General features: G+C 39.5%; 1 protein-coding gene across 1 annotated transcript in view; it reads right to left on the bottom strand.

The window, feature by feature from the left end:
- Positions 1–14,554: 14,554 nt before the first annotated feature.
- ITGA1 (integrin subunit alpha 1) overlaps positions 14,555–23,560 on the bottom strand; it is a 118,764-nt gene continuing 109,758 nt past the window's right edge. Inside the window, exons 29-31 of the mRNA XM_045020534.1 lie at positions 21,891–22,007; positions 20,254–20,350; positions 14,555–14,944 (exon numbers count right to left, since the gene is read on the bottom strand). Of these exons, the coding sequence (XP_044876469.1) occupies positions 20,306–20,350; positions 21,891–22,007 (162 nt within the window). The 3' untranslated portion in view covers positions 14,555–14,944; positions 20,254–20,305. The remainder of the gene's footprint in view (positions 14,945–20,253; positions 20,351–21,890; positions 22,008–23,560) is intronic.

Below are 23,560 nucleotides of genomic sequence, written 5' to 3'. Positions count from 1 at the left end.
GTCACTCAGCTTCTCCTTCGCTGAGATGTACTATGACATGCAAACACACACCCTCAAGATGTACAGACACTGGAAGATTTCAGCTGCAATACTGAATACAATGCATGGTCAAGCCAGGAGATCTGTGGCATTGCACTGGTCACTCCTGGTCTTCTAGACTATGCTTATACGCATAAAAGCACACATATGGTTAGTGGGAGAAATGCCCCATACTTTGGTATAAATATAGCCCAAGGCAAAGGGAGAAATGGCAGTAGACTCTACTAAAAGAAAAAAAATCACTTAATTTAAATCTAGAAACCTACAGCATAAAACAAACAGAGAAGCGTAGCATCCCTGTACATGAAGCTTATGGTAAGAGATGATTACCAATGTCCATTCCTGTGGTCAGACATGGGGAAAACATACTGAAACACAACGCCCAGAGAGCAAGGGTGTCTCAAGTGCCTCACCTTCAGTTTCCCCATGTCCTAGACTCAGTTACACCACTTTCATTGTAAATGTGGCCTAAGGATATGAAATTCTCTCTCACACACGTCATGCTGAAAAATAGTTCCGCATGCACCGACAAAGGCAAAGGGAGTTTTGTCTCCCACACATAAACTGAATAGGACATGGTTGAATAAGTGCCATACAAATAGCATACTCTTTAAAATGTAACCTTAAATGGGAATGCTTCAGTTTTAAGCCGATTTAAGAAGCTTTTGATACTACTGTATTGTTATCATATAAACTGGTGCTGTATCTTACATATGATAGGAAAACAGTGCCATCTCATCCATTTCCCATTCTCTTTGGTTGTATTATACAGACACTGGGCCACATTCCTCCTTAGCATAGCTTCACCCAAGTTAAAGGACTTTGGAGATCAGTTTGTTCTATGGTGGGTATGGATCCTGCTCTGATAGCTGCTTTTGAGAAAAAAAACCCTATACTAAAAAGTAGTGAATGAACCACAGCACATTCAGCTTGGATATGTGTCTCAAAATTCTTAAATTAAGGGATCAGCAGCTGGGGGGGCCGGGGGCACTTGAAGACTAAATAGGAAGGAAGAATGGAGTTATCTCAATATGAGGAAAAAGTTCAGCATGGTTCAGTTCTGGGGTGAGGGGAAGGTTCTGGCCCATATTCATTGTTTCTAAGCCAATAATGTGAAAATGTGTTCTCTTCTGTTTCAGCAGGATTTAATCATATTAAAACATTTCAGTCCATTTCATTTTTATAATTTTGGACAGACTACTTTTTCTTTTAAATTAGAGATAGGAGAAGATCACCAGTAGAGCAATCCACATCACAAGAATCTAGCCACCTATATACTTACTTTAGGGTTTTCTATAGTACCTGTCACCAAAATATCTAAATGTTCCCTAGATATATTAGTTTTGTGTGAAACTAGTGCCATTCTTTATAGGGCTGTCAAGCGATTAAAAAAATTAATTGTGATTGATCATGAGATTAATCATGCTGTTAAAAATAACAGTATACCATTTATTTAAATATTTTTGATGTTTTCTACATTATCAAATATATTGTTTTCAATTACAACACAGAATACAAAGTGTACAGTGCTCACTTTATATTTATTTTTATTACAAATATTTGCACTGTAAAAAACAAAAGAAATAGTATTTCCCAAGGCACCTAATATAAGTACTGTAGTGCAATCTCTTTTTCATGAAAGTTGAACTTACAAATGTAAAATTATGTACAGAAAATATCTGCATTAAAAATAAAACAATGTAAAGTTTTAGAGCCTACAAATCCACTCAGTCCTACTTCAGCCAATTGCTCATACAAACAGGTTTGTTTACATTTGCAGGAGAAAATGCTGCCTAAGCCTTGTTTACAATGTCACCTGAAAGTGAAAACAGGTGTTTGCATGGCACTATTGTAGCCGGTGTCGCAAGATATTTACGTATCAGATGCACATATGTCACTTCATGCTTCAACCACCATTCCAGAGGACTTGCGTCCATGCTGATGACGGGTTCTGCTTGATAATGATCCAAAGCAGAGTTGACCGACGCATGTTCATTTTCATCATCTGAGTCAGAAGGTTGATTTTCTTTTTTTGGTGGTTCAGGTTCTGTAGTTTCCGCATCTGAGTGTTGCTCTTTTAAATCTTCTGAAAGCATGCTCTACACCTCGTCTTCGCAGATTTTGGATGGCTCTTCAGATTCTTAAATCTTGGGTCAAGTACTGTAGCTATTTTTAGAAATCTCACATTGGTACCTTCTTTGTATTTTGTCAAATCCGCTGTGAAAGTATTCTTAAAATGAGTCATCATCTGAGACTGCTATAGCATGAAATATATCGCTTATGGGTAAAACACAGAGCAGGAGACACAGGGCAGGTCTACACTACGGGGGAAAATCGATATAAGATACGCAACTTCAGCTACGTGAATAACGTAGCTGAAGTCAAAGTATCATATATCGATTTACCTACCGTCCTCACGGCGCGGGATCGATGTCCGCGGCTCCCCATGTCGACTCCGCTACCGCCGTTCGGGTTGGTGGAGTTACGGAGTCGACAGGAGTGCGTTCGGGGATCGATATATCGCGTCTAGATGAGACGCAATATATCGATCCCCAAGAAATCGATTGCTACCCGCCGATATGGCGGGTAGTGAAGATGTACCCATACAATTCTCCCCCAATTCAGACACAAATTTAATTAACGCTTTTTTTTTTTTAACGAGCATCATCCGCATGGAAGCATGTCCTCTGGAAAGATAGCCAAAGTATGAAGGGGCATATGAATGTTAGCATATCTGGAATGTAAATACCTTGCAACGCAGGCTACAAAAGTGCTATTCGAATGCCTGTTCTCAATTTCTGGTGACATTGTAAACAAGAAGCATCAGTATAAAGCAGCAGCATCTCCCATAAATGTAAGCAAACTTGTTCATCTTAGTGATTGGCTGAACAAGAAATAGGACTGAGTAGACTGTAGGCTCTAAAGTTTTACATTGTTTTGTTTTTGAATGCAGATATGTAACAAAAAATCGACATTTGTAAATTGCATTTTCATGATAAAGAGATTGCATTATGGTACTTGTATGAGATGAACTGAAAAATAAAATTCTTTTGTTTATCATTTTTAAAGTGCAAATATTTGTAATAAAAAATAGTAACATAAAGAGAGCTCCACTTGTGAGAAATAGTAGCAGACAGAGTCAGTACCCAGGAAATGTGCCAGAAAGGCTGAGGCAGAAACCATCTCTGCAGGCTGCTGAGGCTCCAGAAGCTTAACATGCCCCAGGAGATCCAGAGCATCAGAGGCTTCGATTCCCCTCACAGCAGTCTAGTGGGTGGACAGCAGGGATAACTAGGATCTGTGATATCTGAGTCTTTTTATATTTTTAATTTTAGAAGCCAATAATACATTGTCTGTCTGTATAATTTAGTCAGGTTCTGTCATATCATACTTTGAATATACCTGGAGATTAAAAATATACTAACACACACAGCATAATGAGTAGCTCTATACTAATGAGGAAGTGCAGTTACTCAGTTGAATTCACACAGGCAATATGAATTGTTCAGAGAACTATTTTTTATATTTTTGGCATCTGTGTTTGTACAATTATATGTAATGATAAGGATAAGGGAAAAAAGGCAGAACTAGCATAGTGGCTAATCCTGCAGAAATATTTTGCTCATGAAGATTTGACACTTCAGAATAGCCAAAATGGAATTCAAAGTTTGTCTTTCCCATTCGTGAATTTCATTGGCTGTGATTTCACTGCACTGTTCACAAACTAGACTGTTTATTGGCAACCTTCACACTCCAGGCAGTGTGGATTAGAGACATCTGGCCAGGTTATTTTTCTTCCTCTAAAATGTCAGTGACTGGAAGATTTTAGTGCCTATTCCAAATCGTAGTTCTCAGTTGAAAAGGTCATTTTTTTATTGGAAGACCTTGATTTCCATCTCTCATGTCACTCCTCCAACTGTATTGATGCCTTGCTTCAAGCCACATATCTTCTCACTCCTAACACTTTGAGAATCACTTAAATTCACTTCAGGAAGCAAATTTTCTCAAGGGAAAGTAAGCATAAATACAGGGTCTGAGTTAATACCAAATACCCTGACTCTCCTACAAGAGTTGTTAGGATTGAAAGGGAGAGGAAGCAACTTGACAAACGGAGAAAGATGGATAGATCAGGAGTGGACTATTGTGGAATGTTATAAAGCTTAATTGTCAGCCTGTACTTGACTTTCTGACAATGGGTGAAGATACAAAACAGCTGGGAAGGAGGATATAGGATTGAAGAAACTAGATGTGTCCTTTATGTAGAGAAAGCACACAAACTATAGCCCAACATTTGTTTTGTCCTATGGCTAAAGAAAATCATCAAATTGTTTTGAGCTAAATAACATCTGTGAAGCATGGTTAGAAAGGGTTAAACATCCTGCAAAATAAATAACCCTCAAAAGACATGTGGGAAGATAATGTTTGTGTTTTTGTATATTTACATATGTCTGAGTAGGGTCCACAATGTAATCAACAGTCCCTGTCTATGCTGTATTCTGATAATTCAGTAGTCAAAAGAAGATCCTAGCATTTAAATGATTTGTAAACATGGGATATCTCAGTATTCATCTCTCTTTGAATGTACTGTGAATGGTGGAGGAACAAGCAAATGGCCTTATGGTAATTTGTATAGCTAAGTACCAATGATAGACCTCCTTCAAAATCATTCTAATTACCTTTTGTTCCCTGAGGAAATTCCAGCTTGTCAAAAGACATGAAATTGTATAAAAGATCCTTGGATCCTGATTCTCTCATCTTAGATCTGCTTAGACTTCATCAGGGGAAGTTTGAGTCACAAGACTGAGGTCCCAGTTATGCTGGTACACCCTGAATATGAGATTTGGACATTGGACTATGAAATATGAACTATTTCTGAAAGAACTTCTTGCAACTACAAAGCTCACCATCTCTGCTGTGAATCTGAACCTCAAGAATTGAACTCATGTCTGTATGTATATTGATCCTTTAACCATATTCCCTCTCTCTTGTTTTTTAATAAATTCTAGTTTAGTTAATAAGAATTGGCTGTAGCATATATTTGGATAAGATCTGAAACATTCATTAACCTAGGAGATAATATGTCTGATCTTTTGGGATTGGTAGAACCTGTTCTTTTATATGATGAAATAAGATTTACAGAAATTTTCATCATATTTGACGTGGGTGCTGGAATGAGGCCTGAGGCTGGATCACTTCAAGGGAACTGTGTTGTTTGGACTTGTGAGTAACCAGTAAGGTAATAAAAAAAGCTGTTTTATGCTGGCTTGGTGGAATATCCACCAGCTTTTTGGGGTTGTCTGCCCCATTCTTTGCAGTTCACCCTAATTGAGTGACCACAGCTGGCTCCCCACTAGGACCCTGGTCACAACATCTATGTAGGAGAACTTTGAAAACATTTAAAGTGGGACTGTACTCTGAAAAGTTACTATGAAAATGGCAATTTGGGCCTCAGTCCACTTTACTTTGAGCTGAAACTTCTGATTTCCAAGTGCTCAGATACTGTGTGGAGGTGGTTCCCATACTGTAGTCCACAAACCACCAATGGTTCATGGCACACATGTAGACTATATGAGGCAGTCTCTTCCCTGTTTTCAGTTGCTAAATTGAATTAAAACAAGCATGAAATACTTCCCTCCCTCCTATTCGTTTGCCATGTAAGAAAATGCTAGAGCTGCCACAAGGATGTTATTTGGTCTACAATGAGAGCGGACATGGTTCATGTAATCACGAAGGGGAGGTTCATGTCTGTAGAGGAATTTCTTCATTAGCATGTGACACAGACAGTGAAAAAGTTAGATACAAATACTGTATAATCCCAGTGAATTTCATGTAAGGGCCCATCCACCTCTGAAACAATGCATGTGTTTCCCCAATCTATTCTACGTACATTCAGCACATTTACTAAAGCGTTAACCTTGGTACAGTTCCAATGAGAGTTTAATCCTTATAACTAACAATAACCAACCTCTTCTGCCAAACAGTTAAGAGCTTTAAGTACATTGTGAGCAGGCTGGCATTTTTTTTTCATCAAAATATTTTGTATTTACATTCTTCATCCATTTTTAGACAATTCTTGTTTTGAAACCACATGGACTGTTTTCTGATGTGTGAAATCAAAACCTATTCATGCTTCTGTTTTTATAGTCTGAGCTGAAGAGGTTATTAATCCTTTGATAAGTACACTTCAAACCAAATTACAACTCCAGTTGAAGCAAATAGGTCTTTTGAGTGACTAAGGTGTGCTGGATTTGTCCAGTAGAGTTTTTATATTGTCAGTTTAAAGATATACTGAAACTTCAAGAGAGAAAATAGTTTTCAGTGTATTCGCAATTGCAGAACTGGCACTATCTCAGCTGATCCTTTGGTAGATTTATATGACATCAGCAATTGACCTACCTATGCCCAGTAATGTGAGCATTAATAATAAACCTTATGATTTTTACCTTCATAGAATCATAGACTTTAAGGTCAGAAGGGACCATTATGATAATCTAGTCTGACCTCCTGCACAATGCAGGCCACAGAATCTCACCCACCCACTCCTGTATCAAACCCCTAACCTATGTCTGAGCTATTGAAGTCCTCAAATCGTGGTGGAAAATTCCTTCCTGACCCCAAATATGGTGATCAGCTAAACCCTGAGCATGTGGGCAAGACTCACCAGCCAGATACCCAGGAAAGAATTCTCTGTAGTAACTCAGATCCCACCCCATCTAATTTCCCATCATAGGCCATTGGGCATATTTACCACTAATAATCAAAGATCAATTAATTGCCAAAATTAGGCCATCTCATTATACCATCCCCTCCATAAACTTATCAAGCTTAGTCTTGAAGCCAGATATGTCTTTTGCCCCCACCGCTCCCCTTGGAAGGCTGTTCCAGAACTTCACTCCTCTGATGGTTAGAAACCTTTGTCCAATCTCAAGTCTAAACTTCTTGATGGCCAGTTTATATCCATTTGTTCTTGTGTATACATTGGTACTGAGCTTAAATAATTCCTCTCCCTCCCTGGTATTTATCCTTCTGATATATTTATAGAGAGCAATCATATCTCCCCTAAGCCTTCTTTTGGTTAGGCTAAACAAGCCAAGCTCTTTGAGTCTCCTTTCATAAGACAGGTTTTCCATTCCTCGGATCATCCTAGTAGCCCTTCTCTGTACCTGTCCCAGTTTGAATTCATCCTTCTTAAACATGGGAGACCAGAACTGCACACAGTATTCCAGATGAGGTCTCACCAGTGTCTTGTAAAAACAAGGAGTCCGGTAGCACTTTAAAGACTAACAGATTTATTTGGGCATAAGCTTTCATGAGTAAAAAACCTCACTTCATCAGACGCATGGAGTGAAAGTTACCGATGCAGGCATTATATAATGACACATGAAGAGAAGGGAGTACCTCCACAATACAGTGTCTTGTATAACGGTACTAACACCTCCTTATCTCTACTGGAAATACCTCGCCTAATGCATTCCAAGACCACATTAGCTTTTTTCACGGCCATATCACATTGGTGGCTCATAGTCATCCTGTGATCAACCAATATTCTGAGGTCCTTCTCCTCCTCTGTTACTTCCAACTGATGCGTCCCTAGCTTATAATAAAAATTCTTGTTATTAATCCCTAAATGCATGACCTTGCACTTTTCACTATTAAATTTCATCCTATTACTCCTATTACTATTATTCCAGTTACAAGGTCATTCAGATCTTCCTGTATGATATCCTGGTCCTTCTCTGTATTGGCAATACCTCCCAGCTTTGTGTCATCCGCAAACTTTATTAGCACGCTCCCACTTTTTGTGCCAAGGTCAGTAATAAAAGATTAAATAAGATTGGTCCCAAAACCGATCCCTGAGAAACTCCACTAATAACCTCCCTCCAGCCTGACAGTTCACCTTTCACTATGACCCATTGTAGTCTCCCCTTTAACCAGTTCCTTACCCACCTTTCAATTTTCACATTGATCTCCATCTTTTCCAATTTAACTAATAATTTCCCATGTCGAACTGTATCAAATGCCTTACTGAAATCGAGGTAAATTAGACCCACTGCATTTCCTTTGTCTAAAAAATCTGTTACCTTCTCAAAAAAAGGAGATCAGGTTGGTTTGGCACGGTCTACCATTTGTACAAAAACATGTTGTATTTTGTCCCAATTACTATTGACCTCAATGTCCTTAACTACTTTCTCCTTCAAAATTTTTTCCAAGACCTTGCATACTACAGATGTCAAACTAACAGGCCTGTAGTTACCCGGATCACATTTTTTCCCTTCCTTAAACATAGGGACTATGTTAGCAATTCTCCAGTCATATGGTACAAACCCTGAGTTTACAGATTCATTAAAAATTCTTGCTAATGGGCTTGCAATTTCATGTGCCAGTTCCTTTAGTATTCTTGGATGAAGATTATCTGGGCCCCCCGCTTTAGTCCCATTAAGTTGTTCAAGTTTGGCTTATACCTCGGATGTGGTGATATCTACCTCCATATCCTCATTCCTATTAGTCATCCTGCCATTATCTCTAAGCTCCTCACTAGCCTCATTAAAGGCTGAGGCAAAGTATTTGTTTAGATACTGGGCCATGCCTAGATTGTCCTTAACCTCCACTCCATCCTCAGTGTTTAGTGGTCCCACTTCTTCTTTCTTGTCTATCAATCTTGCAGATAATAAGCGTATTCAAATAAATGTCTAACATTTAAAGAAAAATCTTACTATGTTTTCCCCCTAAGTTATTTTCTGCAGCAGTAAGTAGTCTAGATGAAATTAATGTAATGTAGGTGCACAACTGGTTGAAAGACATACTCAAAGAACGGTTATAAATGATTAGCTGTCAGACAGGAAGGATGGCTGCAGTGGATTCCCATAGGGGTCCAGTACGATTCAATATTTTCATTAATCCATTGGATAATGGAGTGGAAATTCTGTTTATAAAATGTTCAGATTCAGAAGAAGGAAAAATCAATGAGGAATAACTGTCTAGGTGTAATACTGCTGAAAAGGATCCGGGGGTTATAGAGGATCACAAATTGCATGAGAGTCAATAATGTGATGCAGCTGTGAAAAAGGCTAATATCATTTTGGGAGTGTTGTAGCTAAGACACGGGAGGTAATTGTTCCACTCCACTAGGCCTTGGTGAGGTCTCACTTGAGTATTGTGTCCAGTTCTGGGTGCCACACTTTAGGAAAGATGTGGACAAATCGAAGAGAATCCAGAGGAGAGCAACATACATGATAAAAGGTTTAGAAATGTATCCAATGAGGAAAGGTTAAAAAACTGGGCATGGCTGGTCTTGAGAAAAGAAGACTGAGAAGAGATCTGATAAGTCTTCAAATATGTAAAGGACTATTATAAAGAAGGTGGTGATCAACTGTTCCCCTATTATAAAGAAGGTGGTGATCAATACACTGAAGGTAGGATAAGAAGTAGTGGGCTGAAACTGCAGCAAGGAAGATTTAGGATAGATATTAGAGAAATTTTTCAACGATGAAGATAATTAAGTACTGGACTAGGCTTCGAAAAGAGGTTGTGGAATCCCTATCACTGGAGATTTTAAAGAAAAAGTTAGACAAACACCTGTCAGAGATGGTCCAGGCATACTTGATCCTGCCTCAATGCTGGGGGCTGGACTAGACAACTTTCTGAGATCCCTGCCAGCTCGACATTTCCATGATTCTAAGTACCACAGATTTACAAAACATGAAAACATAGGCATGGCCCGATAGCTAAACGAATACTTTTCATCTATTTTTTCTATTTTACTGCTTTTCACACCCTTCTCTGACAGAATCAACTCAATTCACAGTTCATCAGTTACTCCAAACTAAAACATTAGGCATTCAAATTTCATGAGACTTAAAATGATTTAAAAAAACCAAATTATATATGTTTGCATCCTTTTTATTTGCCTTAGTGCACACTAAGCATCAGTTCCCCCCACAACTATGAGGGCTAAAATATATTCTCTCTTTAAATGAGCACTGAGATTGCCATATAAGCACTTCCCTCCATCTGCTGGGGCTTAAGAAAAAATACCAAATATCACAAGAGGTGGAAACACTGCCAGCATGAGTCTTATGAATCAGATGCTGCCTGGTGTGCATAGACCCGATGCCCAGAACATAAATCAGAGAGGGTGGGGAAGGATGGCGTCAAGCTCTCCTAAGCACTGCCCTGATCTTGTTCTGTGTATGCATTACCAGTACCTGCTGTGCTGTTAGCCTGAGGGATGATCTAATTTGCACCAGGCCGTAGGCTCTGGAAATGCAGAGCGGGAATGACATGAGTATCCCAACCACATCCCCTTTCCTCTAGTCGTGCTCCCCTTTCCTCTCTGCTGGAAGCAGGGAAGTTGTGCAGAGAATGAGCTCCTATATTGGCTTTCAACCACTCCAGTGATCTTTCCTTGGCCAGTTAGTCAGGGTTCACACAGCAAGTACATCAGCAGTGCAGCGCAGAAGAGCATCTGAAGATCTGACCCACAGAACAAAAGAACTGTTACAAGTAATTGTTCTAATAATTTTTTATTACACAGTAATTATTTCTTTCTGGTAATAACCTGCCTTTGTTGACCCTCAAGGTATATGGCAAGGCCCATATATTCTCCTTGGCTTATATGATAAAACCCTAATTGAGGCTGGTATTACAAGAGGGACATTCTAATGGGGATACTTTGCGGGCAGGAGGTTATATTAAATGTTAGTTACATTTTTTCTGGTGCTGGTGTTGCAATTTGGAAGGAAGACTAGCATTTGTATGTTTAAAAGCAATTGTTAAGGGTGCCTGGAACTCAAGGCTGGCTCCAGGGTTTTTGCCGCTCCAAGCAGCAAAAAAAAAAAAAAGAAAAAAAAAAGAGCCGCAATCATGATCTGCGGGAGCTCTACTGCCACCACTTCAGTCTTCAGTGGCAATTCGGCAGCTGGTCCTTCGTTGCTTGCTGGGCTGGTGCTGGCCCTGCTGGAACTTGGAATGAGTGCTCATTGTTGGAGATTAATCTAAAAGTGATACTCAGAGTGCGGCACACGAGCCACAAGCGGCTTTTTAGCATGTCTTCTGCGGCTCTTTGCAGCACATGCTATTAAAACACAGTGATTTAATTATTAACCAATCAGGATGCTTTCACTACATTATTAACCAATTGTAGTTCATAAAATAGTACTTGGTTAGTCATTTTGCTACAAGAATAATTGTGGTACACTGTAGCAGATGGCAGACTCACCGCTGCAGTGCCTCCTGCTGGTCAGCCCAGAAATTAGCTCTTTTCCAGCCCCAGAGCACCTCCTGCTGGCCAGTGTCTCACCTGCCGCAGCCCCCGTGTCCATCCAGGACCCTGGTTCCCTTTACCTTGGGGTGCTGCCTTACAGCAGTCACCCCATACTCTAAGTCTCCCCTCCTCAGGGGAACCTCAAGCCCCTCCCTCCCCCACACCCACCTAGCCTCATTGGCTACTGCCAGTCATCATTTTGCCCCCTTTCCCTGGGGCAGACTGCAGTCTGTAATGGCCACTCATCACTGGCAAGGGGGTTGGACCAGCAGCCTCTGCAGCCCCAGTACCTCCTTAGGCCTTTACCAAGGCCTCAGCACGGGGAGTTGCCAGGCTGGAGCTCCCCAGCTCCTTTTCCCTTCCCCAGAACTGCTCTGCTTCAGGTACCCTTGTGTTACAGGCAGCTAGACACTTCTCTCTCCAAAGCTAGAGAGAAACTGACCCAGCACCTCCCTGAGCTCTTACAACAGGGCCAGGTGTGGCCTGATTGGGTGTGGCCACAGCTGTGGCTTCTTCCCCAATCAACCCATCTCTCCCCCACTCCCCTTGGAGCAGGGTAACTGCCCAGCTACATACACATAATAATATATATTGTGGTATAGATGAAGGATACCTGAGTCTGTGAAGGCTTAAGATCTCCCCTTCTTTCTCAAGGTTATTAGGGTCAATCAGTTATCTCCTGGATCTCATGGTTATCTTTGGGAGCTGCTCTCTTTGGGCCTCTCACCCACACTGGAAATGGGCCACCAGCTATGACAATGTTACAAACTCCATTTTAAACTTACAACTTTTAAATCCATCCTGACTTTTTATCAACCTAAAACCAATGGCCTCCAGGATACTACAAGGAAGGCAAAAAACCTAAAATAACCCCTCCTCCCACCACAGACCCACTGGACACCTTGTCAATCTAGTTCCAAGGGAAAAATTCCTTCTTAATCCCCAAAATTAGCAATCTATCAGATCCATTGCATCCTGGAAACACAGTTCCAACTGCATCTCCATTAGAGGGCACGGAGAATGGGGCAGCAACCACAGCAAAGCTCCATTAGAGAGCTCCAAATATAAGACCAGGCAGGGTGCAAGAGGCATCAAACTTCCGTTGCCCCCAGAACCTAACCAATTGCAGCAGGGAGAGGGAGAAAATTCTCCTGTCATCCACCAACACACTCAATCTCATATATGTTCCGGATAAGGAGAGCAATGAAGGTCCCAGAGCAACCAAGCCTGCCTCTTCCCGTCGTCTCTCTTTTCAGAATCCCAGGGTGTGTTTCCCCTTCTGGTCAATCAAATATCTTCCCCTGTTGAGATGGGGAAGCTGCCAGTCTACTTCTCCTCCTCCATATGTGAAGTGGTGGGGCTTCATCACCTCCAGCCCCCTCAGGCCCCCATCAGCAGCGTTGAGCCAGTGCATCTAAAGAGGAAGTAAGCCATACCAGGAAAAGGGCTAGCATGGCTTACATCCTCTTGAGAGAAAGGGAGAAGCATGAACTGAATTGTAACGCTGGGTCACAGTTTGTTCCCTGGTCTGCTCACTCCTCCTCTTATTTTAAGGAAGATTGCAAGGGGCCAGTCTAGCTACAGCATTTTACATCTACAAAGTGCTATGTAAGTATTAACCATGAGTACAGTGACTGTCTTCTATCAGAAGAATGATCAGGTAGCTGTATCTATATCTCTTCAGTGTTCAGATGATTGCCCATATAACCCTTTTACTATGATTTTGGAACTCTCTTAGTCTTTGGGCTGGTCTATGTTGAAAAAATTACATCAGTATAGCTACATCTCTCAGGGGTGTGAATTTTTTACACCTGACAGGGACGTAATTAAACTGACCTAAACTCCCACCCCACCAGATGTAGACCTAGCTACCGCCTCTTGGGGAGATGGTGTGTCTACACTTAAAACACTAAAGCAGTGTAGCTGCAGCAGACATAGCCCCTTCATTTTTCGGTTTACAATCTTACAGGGTTTAATCCTGCACTCACTGAAGTGAACTGGACAGTGCCAGTGTCTTTAAAGTGTGCAGGTTCCAGGACTAGGACTGTTCAATTTGATTGATTTAGATCCAGTTTTGTGTCACTAATACAATATGCTACAAGGCTTACTTGAGGGTGTAATTCTGATCTGTTTTATTCATATGGAGTCATGTAATTAAAGGAGACCCGAAAATGGGGAAAAAATTGCAAAAAATTTTGTGATCCTCTCCCAATCCCTTTTTTTTTTCAAAATGTTTTTTCAATGGAATTTTTTCAGACAGTTCTTATTATTAGACATGTACATCATAGAAGTCTTGGTAAACATTTTCTCAACATGGGACAGGATGTTATTAATACTGAGTCACAGTTGAAGCCGGTTTCTATCTGATAAGGTCACTTAGATAAAAAAAAAGCAGTAGTGTAGTTGATTTACATTTTACAAAAACATTGTGTTGTGAAACAAAAGTTGCTACCTTTGCCTTCCAGGAAATTCTATGTGAAGTATTTTGATAGGCTGTGGAGGAGGTGATGAGTCATTTTAGATTAGACAAGACAGCTCAGTATTCAAGAACAAACTGCAGGGAACAATTGTGGATTGGCCAGAGGGACAGATAACATGAGACAATATGCTTTCATTTTTAATGTCCATGGTGATGTGAAACTTTGTCAGTGTTAGGAGTTTAGACATACTGTGTAGATGTATGAATGTTTTGTGTATGCTTAAAAGAGAACTGGATAAATTCATGGAGGTTAAGTCCATTAATGGCTATTAGCCAGGATGGGTAAGGAATGGTGTCTCTAGCCTCTGTTTGTCACAGGGAGGAGAGAGATGGCAGGAGAGAGATCAGTTGATCATTATCTGTTAGGTTCACTCCCTCTGGGACACCTGGCATTGGCCACTGTCGGCAGACAGGATACTGGGCTGGATGGACCTTTGGTCTGACCCAATATGACTGAACTTATGTTCTTGGTATTTTAAAAGTTTCCAAAATGGTGTGTGCACACAAAATGTGTGTACACAAAATGTGTACAGCTTCAGGGGCTATTTTGAAAATTTGGCTCTGGATGTCAGATATTATAGCGTTATTTTAGCTGCAGTAATTTCATACTTAATAATGGCCGAAATTTCCTTGCTCTTATAGTTTTGCCCCAATGCGTACTTCTACAATACTTTTTCTATCCACATGACAAACACCTTTGCTCTCATATTATGGTTCCTTCATATTGCCTAGGGAGCAACATTATATCAAACAAACAAAATAGTCAACCAGGCTGGAAACATTGTTATTATTTATTGATAAAATTATATGGAACAATTTTATAGAAGAAAAGCAAACATGCAGAATTTAACAGGATTTTTTTTACGATTCCCTCTCTTAAAAGGTGTGCAAAATTTCAATAGTTATTACTGTTAAGTGGTATAATAAACAGTGGTGCTCTCTCCTTTGGTCTCTCTCCCCCTGCCACCACTTATGGCCATGTTTTGTTCATATGGTGCCCTGCTTGAACTATTTTCCAAGACACATCTTTTTTTAAAGTCTATAGTAAGGCTCTAGTAGAGGTGTGGTGGCTGAGTGGTTGAGGCAGTTGATAATCATCCTGAAGGTGGTGGGTTTGTGTTTCGCTTGCTCTCACATTGAAAGGCAGCCTCTAGTTCACCCACCTGCAAAACAGGTATGTGATTCCCAGGGTTAGACAAGTTAAAGATGGTTGGATGTGATATTAGCCACGTCACTCTCTGGTGTACCACTGATGTGCCTTAAACCATGTCAGCCTAATGAGCCATCTGTGACTTTGACTGAGGTTCTAACTCCTCCCTAAATATATGGTGTTTGGGAAAGAGGGCTTTTGCCATCACCATATGTACAGTATGGTGCCTTTCATCAGCATGTAGTGTTCTTTAGCTGCCTCACACAAAAATTCTGTGGGATAAGATCCCCATCAATATTAAAATAATAAGTCAAAAAGCTGGAAAATCTCAACTAGTGGTGGAGGAATTTAATGCTATGTGACAGCAACAAAATTTCAGGGCAGATTAAAAGAAACATATGAGGTCAGTTTTTCAAACACTGATGCTTAAGTTGCATCCATAAAAGAACTGCATGCACTCCCTGTATGTGCAAAGTATGCATTTGCATGTTCAAAATGTCTTGTCTGCATATTTGATGGTGTGCATTAGATATCAATGTTTAAAATGTTGCCTTTAATTACAAACAAGTATTCATGTTCCAAATACTTACTTAGGCAGGGGTAAATACCCAGCTGATGGAATTGAACTATGACAATTTACACCAGCTGATGAACTGTTCACAAGTTTATGAATAAATGAGGACATAATTAGAAATCCTATATAATGCATTATTTTTCTTTGGGTCTACTAAAAAACATTATTATTAATCATTTACATTGAGCTGAAAGAGTACATAGTGCTTTACACTGTGTGATGGACTCATGGCAGAAATCCAGCCAATTCTTCACATTTTCAAGTAATGAGAAAAATGCACAAGTTGGATAAAATTGGGCCTGGGAGAAATTTTCACTTAAAGTTTCTGATAAGGTGCATGCATTTGCAAGAGCTCTGTTCTGTTCATATGTGCATCTTTTTGCCTTCACTTTTAGTTAAAAATAACAAGCAATATAATTACAAAATAGGTTTTGTAGCTAGGATGATCCTGTATGCAGTATTTGATAGAAGATTTGAAAAATTAAGTTGTGCAGAAGCATAAAACTTAAAACATATAACTCACCTTGGTGCAATCCTTATCCCTGCTCCGGCCTCTGTATGCCAGGCAAAAACACTGGACCAGTGTAACCAGGCCTCAAAAGCCCTGAGTCCATCTGGAAGACCTCTCTTAGTGCAGGCACTGCAGAAGACAGTTATAAGGCTGCCCACTGAAGACCTCTTTGCGAGCCTTGGCATAGGGTTTGGGATAAGGGCAGGGCCAGCCAGGTGTGCAAGTAGGGTGGTACACTCCAGTACGCAGTACTGGCAAGAGATTTTTAGTGGGTATGGGGTACTGGAAAGACTTGGGGAGGCTAGCCCCCACCGACCGGAGCAGAACACAGCTAGCCCCCACCTTTAAAGGAGCAGAACACAGCTAGGGAGGACGTTCATTCTTTAATATGGGTTTAACAGCACAATACATATGCTAACAAATTTAAACAAAGGCTTTGTGCTGTGTATTGTGCTGTTAAGTTGGCCAGGAGTCCTGGGGGGGCTGGGACAGAAGGTGTTTAAACAGTGTTTTTGATTCCTGCTCCAGACTCTGGACTATGGACATCTACTGTTGGGAGCATTCTAACTAAGGGACTGAGGACTTCAAGGTAATCTGGAGCCTTTATATTTCCTTTGCAGATGCACTTATGCATTGTATATGGTACAAAGACTGTTCTAGCCTCATTGATTGTCCATTGCAAGGGAGAAATCACAAAGATCAGATGTCTGCTGACTTTCTCACATGAGTCAGCAGCCTTTGATATAAGCAACATAGCCCTTGCTTGAGTGGTTTTGTTCTTTCCTCTCCAAATGTCAAAGCCTGTTCCCATTGAAATCAACAGCAAAACTTCTTTTGATTTCAATGGGAACAGGATTTGGCCCCAAGAGATCAGAGAATGTGATTTTGATGAATTGCTTGTCTGTTCAGAGACAGTTCTCATGCACGTTCTGCCAGGCTGATTTTGATTGCCCTGCCTGTATGTCATGCTGAGGAAAATAATAAAAGTCCCAACCCACCAAGTGTTAATTATTAGAATCATATTGCAACTTGCTGCTCCTTAATATGTGAAGTAGAGTATTTTTTGTAACCTTATTAGTAGATGCAGAATGTCAGTGAAATGTTTCTGATATTTGCACCATTGGTTTCAATGGAGTTTTCTATGGTTTGTGTAATCAGAGTAATAGTAAAAGCAGCAAAGAGTCTTGTGGCACCTTATAGACTAACAGACGTTTGGGACATGCATCCGACGAAGTGGGTATTCACCCACGAAAGCTCATGCTCCCAAACCTCTGTTAGTCTATAAGGTGCCACAAGACTCTTTGCTGCTTTTACAGATCCAGACTAACACAGCTACCCCTCTGATACTTGACAGAGTAATAGTGTTTGTGTGATGGTGTGCGCAAAGGTTCTATGGAGTAGAAATGGTGCATTGCTAATGCATGTTATGTGATAAGGAAGAATTCCATGGCAGTACTTACTTTACATATTATTATGTTTAAATCATTTCTTTTTTTAAATTGAAAATCTAAGAGAGCCAGAATGAGCAGGAAGAAAGCGCCATGGTACAAACAGAGAAGAAAGGCAACTATATAAAGCCTATTATTGCATGTATGATGCAAAGTGTGACTAAAATGAGTGGAAATGTGCTGAACCTAGGAAGAATACTTATGTACTTTTTCTCTAGGGAAATATACTATATACAAAAACTAACATGGTTGCTGATGCATATTAGTCAATAACAGCATTAAATGTAACATTTCATTACAAATACTGCTTAACAGATCATCGTAGTTGCAACGTGAAGCACTTAAAAGTCAAGACATGCTACAGTTAAAATTACGTATCTTAGCACTGCCCCATTATATTATAACATATGCATTTTTATACAGCAGTTAATCACAGGTGGGGAAGAAGAATGGCCTTGTGGTTAAAGCACTAGACAGAGATTCAGGAGAGTGAGGGTTCAGTTCCTGCTCTGCTACAGACTTCCTGTGTGACCATAGGGGAGTCACTCAATATCTCTGCCTAAATATCGATAATAGCACTTTCCCCATCTCCCAGGGATGGTGTGAGGATAAACACATTAATAATTGGAGGCACGCAAAGAGATATATGGCCTTCATCACCATACTAAGTACCTCAGACAGATAACATCATTGCTATGTGGCCATGTCTAGCTACTAAACCTGTACTCCTATCGAGTGCAAACTGGACTGCAGACAATGAAGCAGCTATTTAATATTTATCTTCATTGTGCAATGAGTGAACCTTTTCATCATTCAACTGCTGACCAATTTGCACACTGAATGAAGCAGGGTTTTTTTTTATACACCACTCTTTGAATTCTAGTTGTGTCCATCACCACAACAACAGAGCACCTCTGCATTTGAGGGACTTCTGCTCTCAGTTATACCTGTGTACCTTTGGAGTAAGTCCATTAACTTTGGTGGAATTACTCCGAATTTCATAAACTCCATGTGACAGCAGAGATGCAGCTATTTATAAAGTCCATGTTGTGACTCTGCCACACTTTCTAATGAATTATATTCATTAAAATACTAGACATGAGCAATTCCAGTCAGGCTATGATTGTGCAATCATAATTTTTCTTGCATATGAAAGAAAGTTTACAAACACTTGCAAACTAACTCATAGTTGCTATATTCATGAGTCTCAACCCATCCCAGTGACTACCATATAAGCCAAAGAATAGATACAAGGGACTCCATGATTTACTCCCTGATATCCTCTTTCAAATATGAAGCACCTCCTAAATTTCCAGAACTCTATTTGCCAACATATATAATTCAACCTATGGTCACTTTTTTAGAAAAATATACACTCATATTAAGAAGTAACAGTATACTGGATAAAACTATTGTCAAAGAATAAAACAAATATGCCTGTTATGTTCTTTGGAAAAACTGCAGTGGTTTTTGCATTTCAGTGAAATTTGTACCAAGGAGATGAATAAACTCCATTGTCTAAATGCGGGGCTACTTTTGGAAGATGAAGGCATATCCACATATGCTCATTCTATAGAAGGAAGGTGACCCAGGTGAAAGAAAGAGGCAGCTTTATATTAAAAATGATTAGCATTCTAAATGGGTTTAGAGAAATATACTTTTAGTATCTGTGTTTCAGTGTATTATATAACATTTTAAATCTTTGATACAAAATAAACATCATTTGTTAAATGCTTAATCAGTGAACAAATTTTGCATCAGTTCTTAAACTTGTAAGTAACAAATGAAGTGTGGTTTGTAATACAAAAAGCTTGTCAGTGCTTTTCTAACTGCTCTTTTGATAAACTATATGGTTGGGAACTTTTAACCTACTGAACTAAATAGCTACACAGTAACTTTTCATGGATAGCTCAAGAAACAACCCTACTGGCTTCTCCACCATACACAGTGAGGGACAAATTTTCAGGTTGCATCTAGAAAACACAACACATACAATATTGATGGGCACCTCAGTTTGTGAGTCCAAATGTACATCTGCTTATTTGCAAAAATGTGCACTCAGCTGTGCTTGTAATTATTGTGAGCATAATTTTACAGGCCTGCTAAAAGTCAGATTTTGGTTCAGACACTTGTATGACTTAAGGGATCAATCCTGAATAGTTTTGTTAATAGAAATGTATTTCATGGAATGGCCTCTGTACATCTGGATGAACTACATTAAGAGGGAAGAAAAGCCCTTGGAATTGCACGTTTCATGCAAGCTCTGCAGTTGCCCCTTTCCTCTGGATCATCCCTTTGTCAAATATACCCGACTATATTTGGTGCATGCTGAAGGTTTGAAAGTCTGGCTTAGCCAATTGCCAGTCCATTATGAGAAATTACTTTTGAATACTTTGTTCTTTTGAAAATAAGGAACATGTGGTAAAGAGATTATGATTACTACTTACAACTTGGTTTCTTGCATAATTTGGGCTGAAGAATTACTTCATTTGATAAAAAATATGAAAAGACTATTTTCCCTATGCAAAAGAACCCAGAATTTTAAAATGGAATTACTCTCCAAAAATGAGTAACAGCTTAAAATACAGTATTTCCTAATATATTACAAAATACTATAGGGTTGTTGTTTTCCCTTTTTAACATCCATCTATATACTTGATTTGTTTGTTGTTTTTTTCTCTTTTTAAAAAACAACACCTTGATTAGTCCATGATGGAGTTTAGAAAATGTTGTGACCATCACATTTATAACTATATTTATAGCTTTACAGTCATATATTTGAGGCAGACCTGAGAACAGATCATTGTTTAATTGCAACATATTCTCCTTTGGTAGAATTCTTTATTTCTCCATTTTCTTCTTTAGTGGCCTTTTGAAAAATCCAACCTGTATATGGCAGAAAAAATCAATTAATAGGTACTAATGACACATAATACCTACATTTTGAAATTCACTAGTGATTTTGGTTGCTAAACTCGACACCTTGAAGGGGCCTGGTTTTCAGATGGTGGATGCATAGTACTTTCTGACAATCAGGCCCCTTTAATGGTCTCGAGTCGGGCACCCAAAAATCACTATTCACTTTTGATTTTATTGCCTAATAATATTTTTATACATATATCATAAAAATAAAAGGTTGATATCAAAAGAAATATGAGCAAAATGTTGTGCCTACCACGAGTGTACGTGCAAATCAAGTGACTATGTGTGTGTAAATGGCTAGCTAAGAATGTAATCAGTTTACTTATATGTTCAAATGACTGTACATGTGCAGTAGTGTATCTGCATGGATGAATGTGTGAAATTATATGTGGATTCTTGGATATGGACCTCAAGACTCCCAGTTTAAAACAATGTAGCCTAAGGTATACAGTTTTATTGTTAAAAGAGAAACCGGTTATGAATCAGTACCAATACTAAAAATTTACTAGCACCATCTCTCTAAGATACTGCTGTAATGTATAAAACAGACTGGCAATAGCAAGTGGACTTTATGGAGTTTGACTCTTCTCCCTTTTCATGGTATAGAAATTTTGCTTGGGAAAGTTAGTAACTCTAATCTTAGTTTACTATTTATGGTTACAACAATGGGCTATGGTTACAACAATGGGCTATTAGAAATGGCTTTGGATCATTAAAGGTCTTGCAAGGTTTTAAATGCTTATTGTGGGATGCTGAGAAACCTTAATTCCTACTGAGTTGACTGAGAGTGGAAGGCACCCAGAACCTTCAAGAAGTATTCATAACTTTTCAGGATCAAACCATACATACCTAGAGTTAAGGCGTGATATCTGTGAGTAGGTATTTGGGGCCTGACCCTCAGAGGTGCTTTGACTTTCCAAATGTTTAAGAAATTTTGAGACTGTATTTCAGCTTAAGCAACCCAAAATTCAAGGAACTCAGGAGAAACCTGGCATGGTTAGCTAAAATTATTTACCATTCTGTATTGTATACCTTAACAACTTCACTGTGGTGAATCAGTGTTGGTGTTCCACAGAGTGGCTCTAGGGTATTTCAGTGAAACTTTCATTATTTTGATTCTCTGAAGTATGACCAGACTGAACTGGCTTAGAAATTATTTCACAAGATGGAAGAATTTCTTGTTAGTAGGACAAAAGTGCAAATCGGCACTTTTTCTAAGCATAACTGTGTCAGAACCCACTTTTTTCTGACAAGAACTCTAACTGAATCTAATTTTAACGAAACCTCGCTGCTAGAAAACTGGCACATATTGATTGTACCCAAGCGGTTAGAATGGTGTATTTTACATAGGGAAAAATGAAATTTCATGAAGTATTTATTATGATATTTTACTAATTTAGGGATTTATGATGTTTGTCAAGTTCTAATGGCAAGAACACAGGACTGAGCCCTTAAACATCTATGTAAAAATCTAAACATAAAAACAAATAAATGTGTAGCTTACCTTCCACAATGCAAATATAAGAAGTGCAAGAATCAAGAGTCCAGCAAAGGCACTCAGTAAAATGACCCATAAAGGGATGGTGCCAGGGTGAAGTTCTTTTGAAATTATAACCATGATCTGTGAAAATTATTCAAAAGGTAAATGGTAAAAAAAAAATTTCTCTGGGTAACAAAGTAGCATAACGTGTATCACTTACTGTAGATACTGTAGTATGACTTTCAAAAGAACCCTATAGTTTCATTTTGTGGGTAGAATTTAAAGAAAGAGAGAATTTAACCCTCAGTGTGAAAATTGATATTTATGTAAAGTCTCACAAGATGTGTAAAATTCACACAAAGGGTCAGTTTCCTCAAAGACATTACAAGCTTCCTCCAGAAACTCTTCAACATCAACAACCTCCTTCATAATACCATCCCTACCGCCATGGATATCATCTCCCTATATACCAACATCCCTCACCATGATGGCATCACTGTTTGCCTGAAATACCTATAAAATAATGAGCACTCAGAAATCCACCCCAAATGCATAGCCAAACTCATCATCACCAACAACTACTTTATATTTAACAACAAACACTTTGTCCAAACTATGGGAACAGCAATGACTAGTAAGATGGCAACCTCTTTATGGGACACCTCATGGAGGAATTTCTGAAAAAATGCACCACAAAAATCAGTGATATACCTGAGATACATCAATGATATTTTCATCCTCTGGACAGATGACCTAAACTTCCTCATAGATTTCTACAACAACTTCAACCGCCACCACCGATCCATCAAACTCTCTCTACAACATTGTCACACCAGCATCAACTTCCTGAAGACCATGGTTGGATTCAACAACGGAACCCTACAGACAACTATATACAAGAAACCCACGGATCACTACATTTACCATCACAGATCCAACAACCACCTCAGACATGCCAAGGAATCTGTTATCTACAGCCAGGCCCTCAGATACCACAGAATTTGCTCCAAATAGGAAGTCCGGGATACACATTAAACACATTTAAATCTGCCTTCACTAAACAAGGACATGCCACCAAAGAAGCAGATTGTATCATGGAATGGGCCACCCAAATATCCAGAAGAACCTGCTTCAATATAGGGGAAAAAAACCTCACTGGCCACACACCTCCAGTTGTTACCTATCACCCCACATCATCTAACAATTATAACCCATACTTGATGGGGACCACATCCTGAAAGAAATCTTTCCCAAACCCTGCCTTCTAGCCTTCAGACAACACCCAACCTCCCCACGGACCAGGACACACTAACTCAAAGTGTGACCAGACCCTGACAGAACAACAGATGGAAAACCTGTGGACATATCTCCACAGCTACAATGATTGGTAGCCCCAGAATAAACCTTTCAAGATTCATGGGTCCCACACATGCCTATCACAACATGTGGTATACCTCAGAGTGCATCAAATGCCCCAGGAACAATTATGTAGGTGAAACCAGATAACTGCTACTCCCTCGAATGAACTCACACAGAAAAATGATAAAAGGCAGAAATACCCTATCACCTCTAGGTGAACACTTTTCTCAGAATGATCACTGTGTACCTGACCTCTCAGTCCTCGTCCTCAAAGAAACCTGCCCAACATCATCAAAAAATGAGCCTTGGAACTTAAATTTGTAACTCTACTGGAC

The sequence above is a fragment of the Mauremys mutica genome, chromosome 6 (assembly GCF_020497125.1).
Source record: "Mauremys mutica isolate MM-2020 ecotype Southern chromosome 6, ASM2049712v1, whole genome shotgun sequence".
NCBI classification, from domain to species: Eukaryota; Metazoa; Chordata; order Testudines; family Geoemydidae; genus Mauremys; species Mauremys mutica.
The sequence above is the reverse complement of the archived record's forward strand: the minus strand, read 5'-3'. Positions and strand labels throughout refer to the sequence as shown.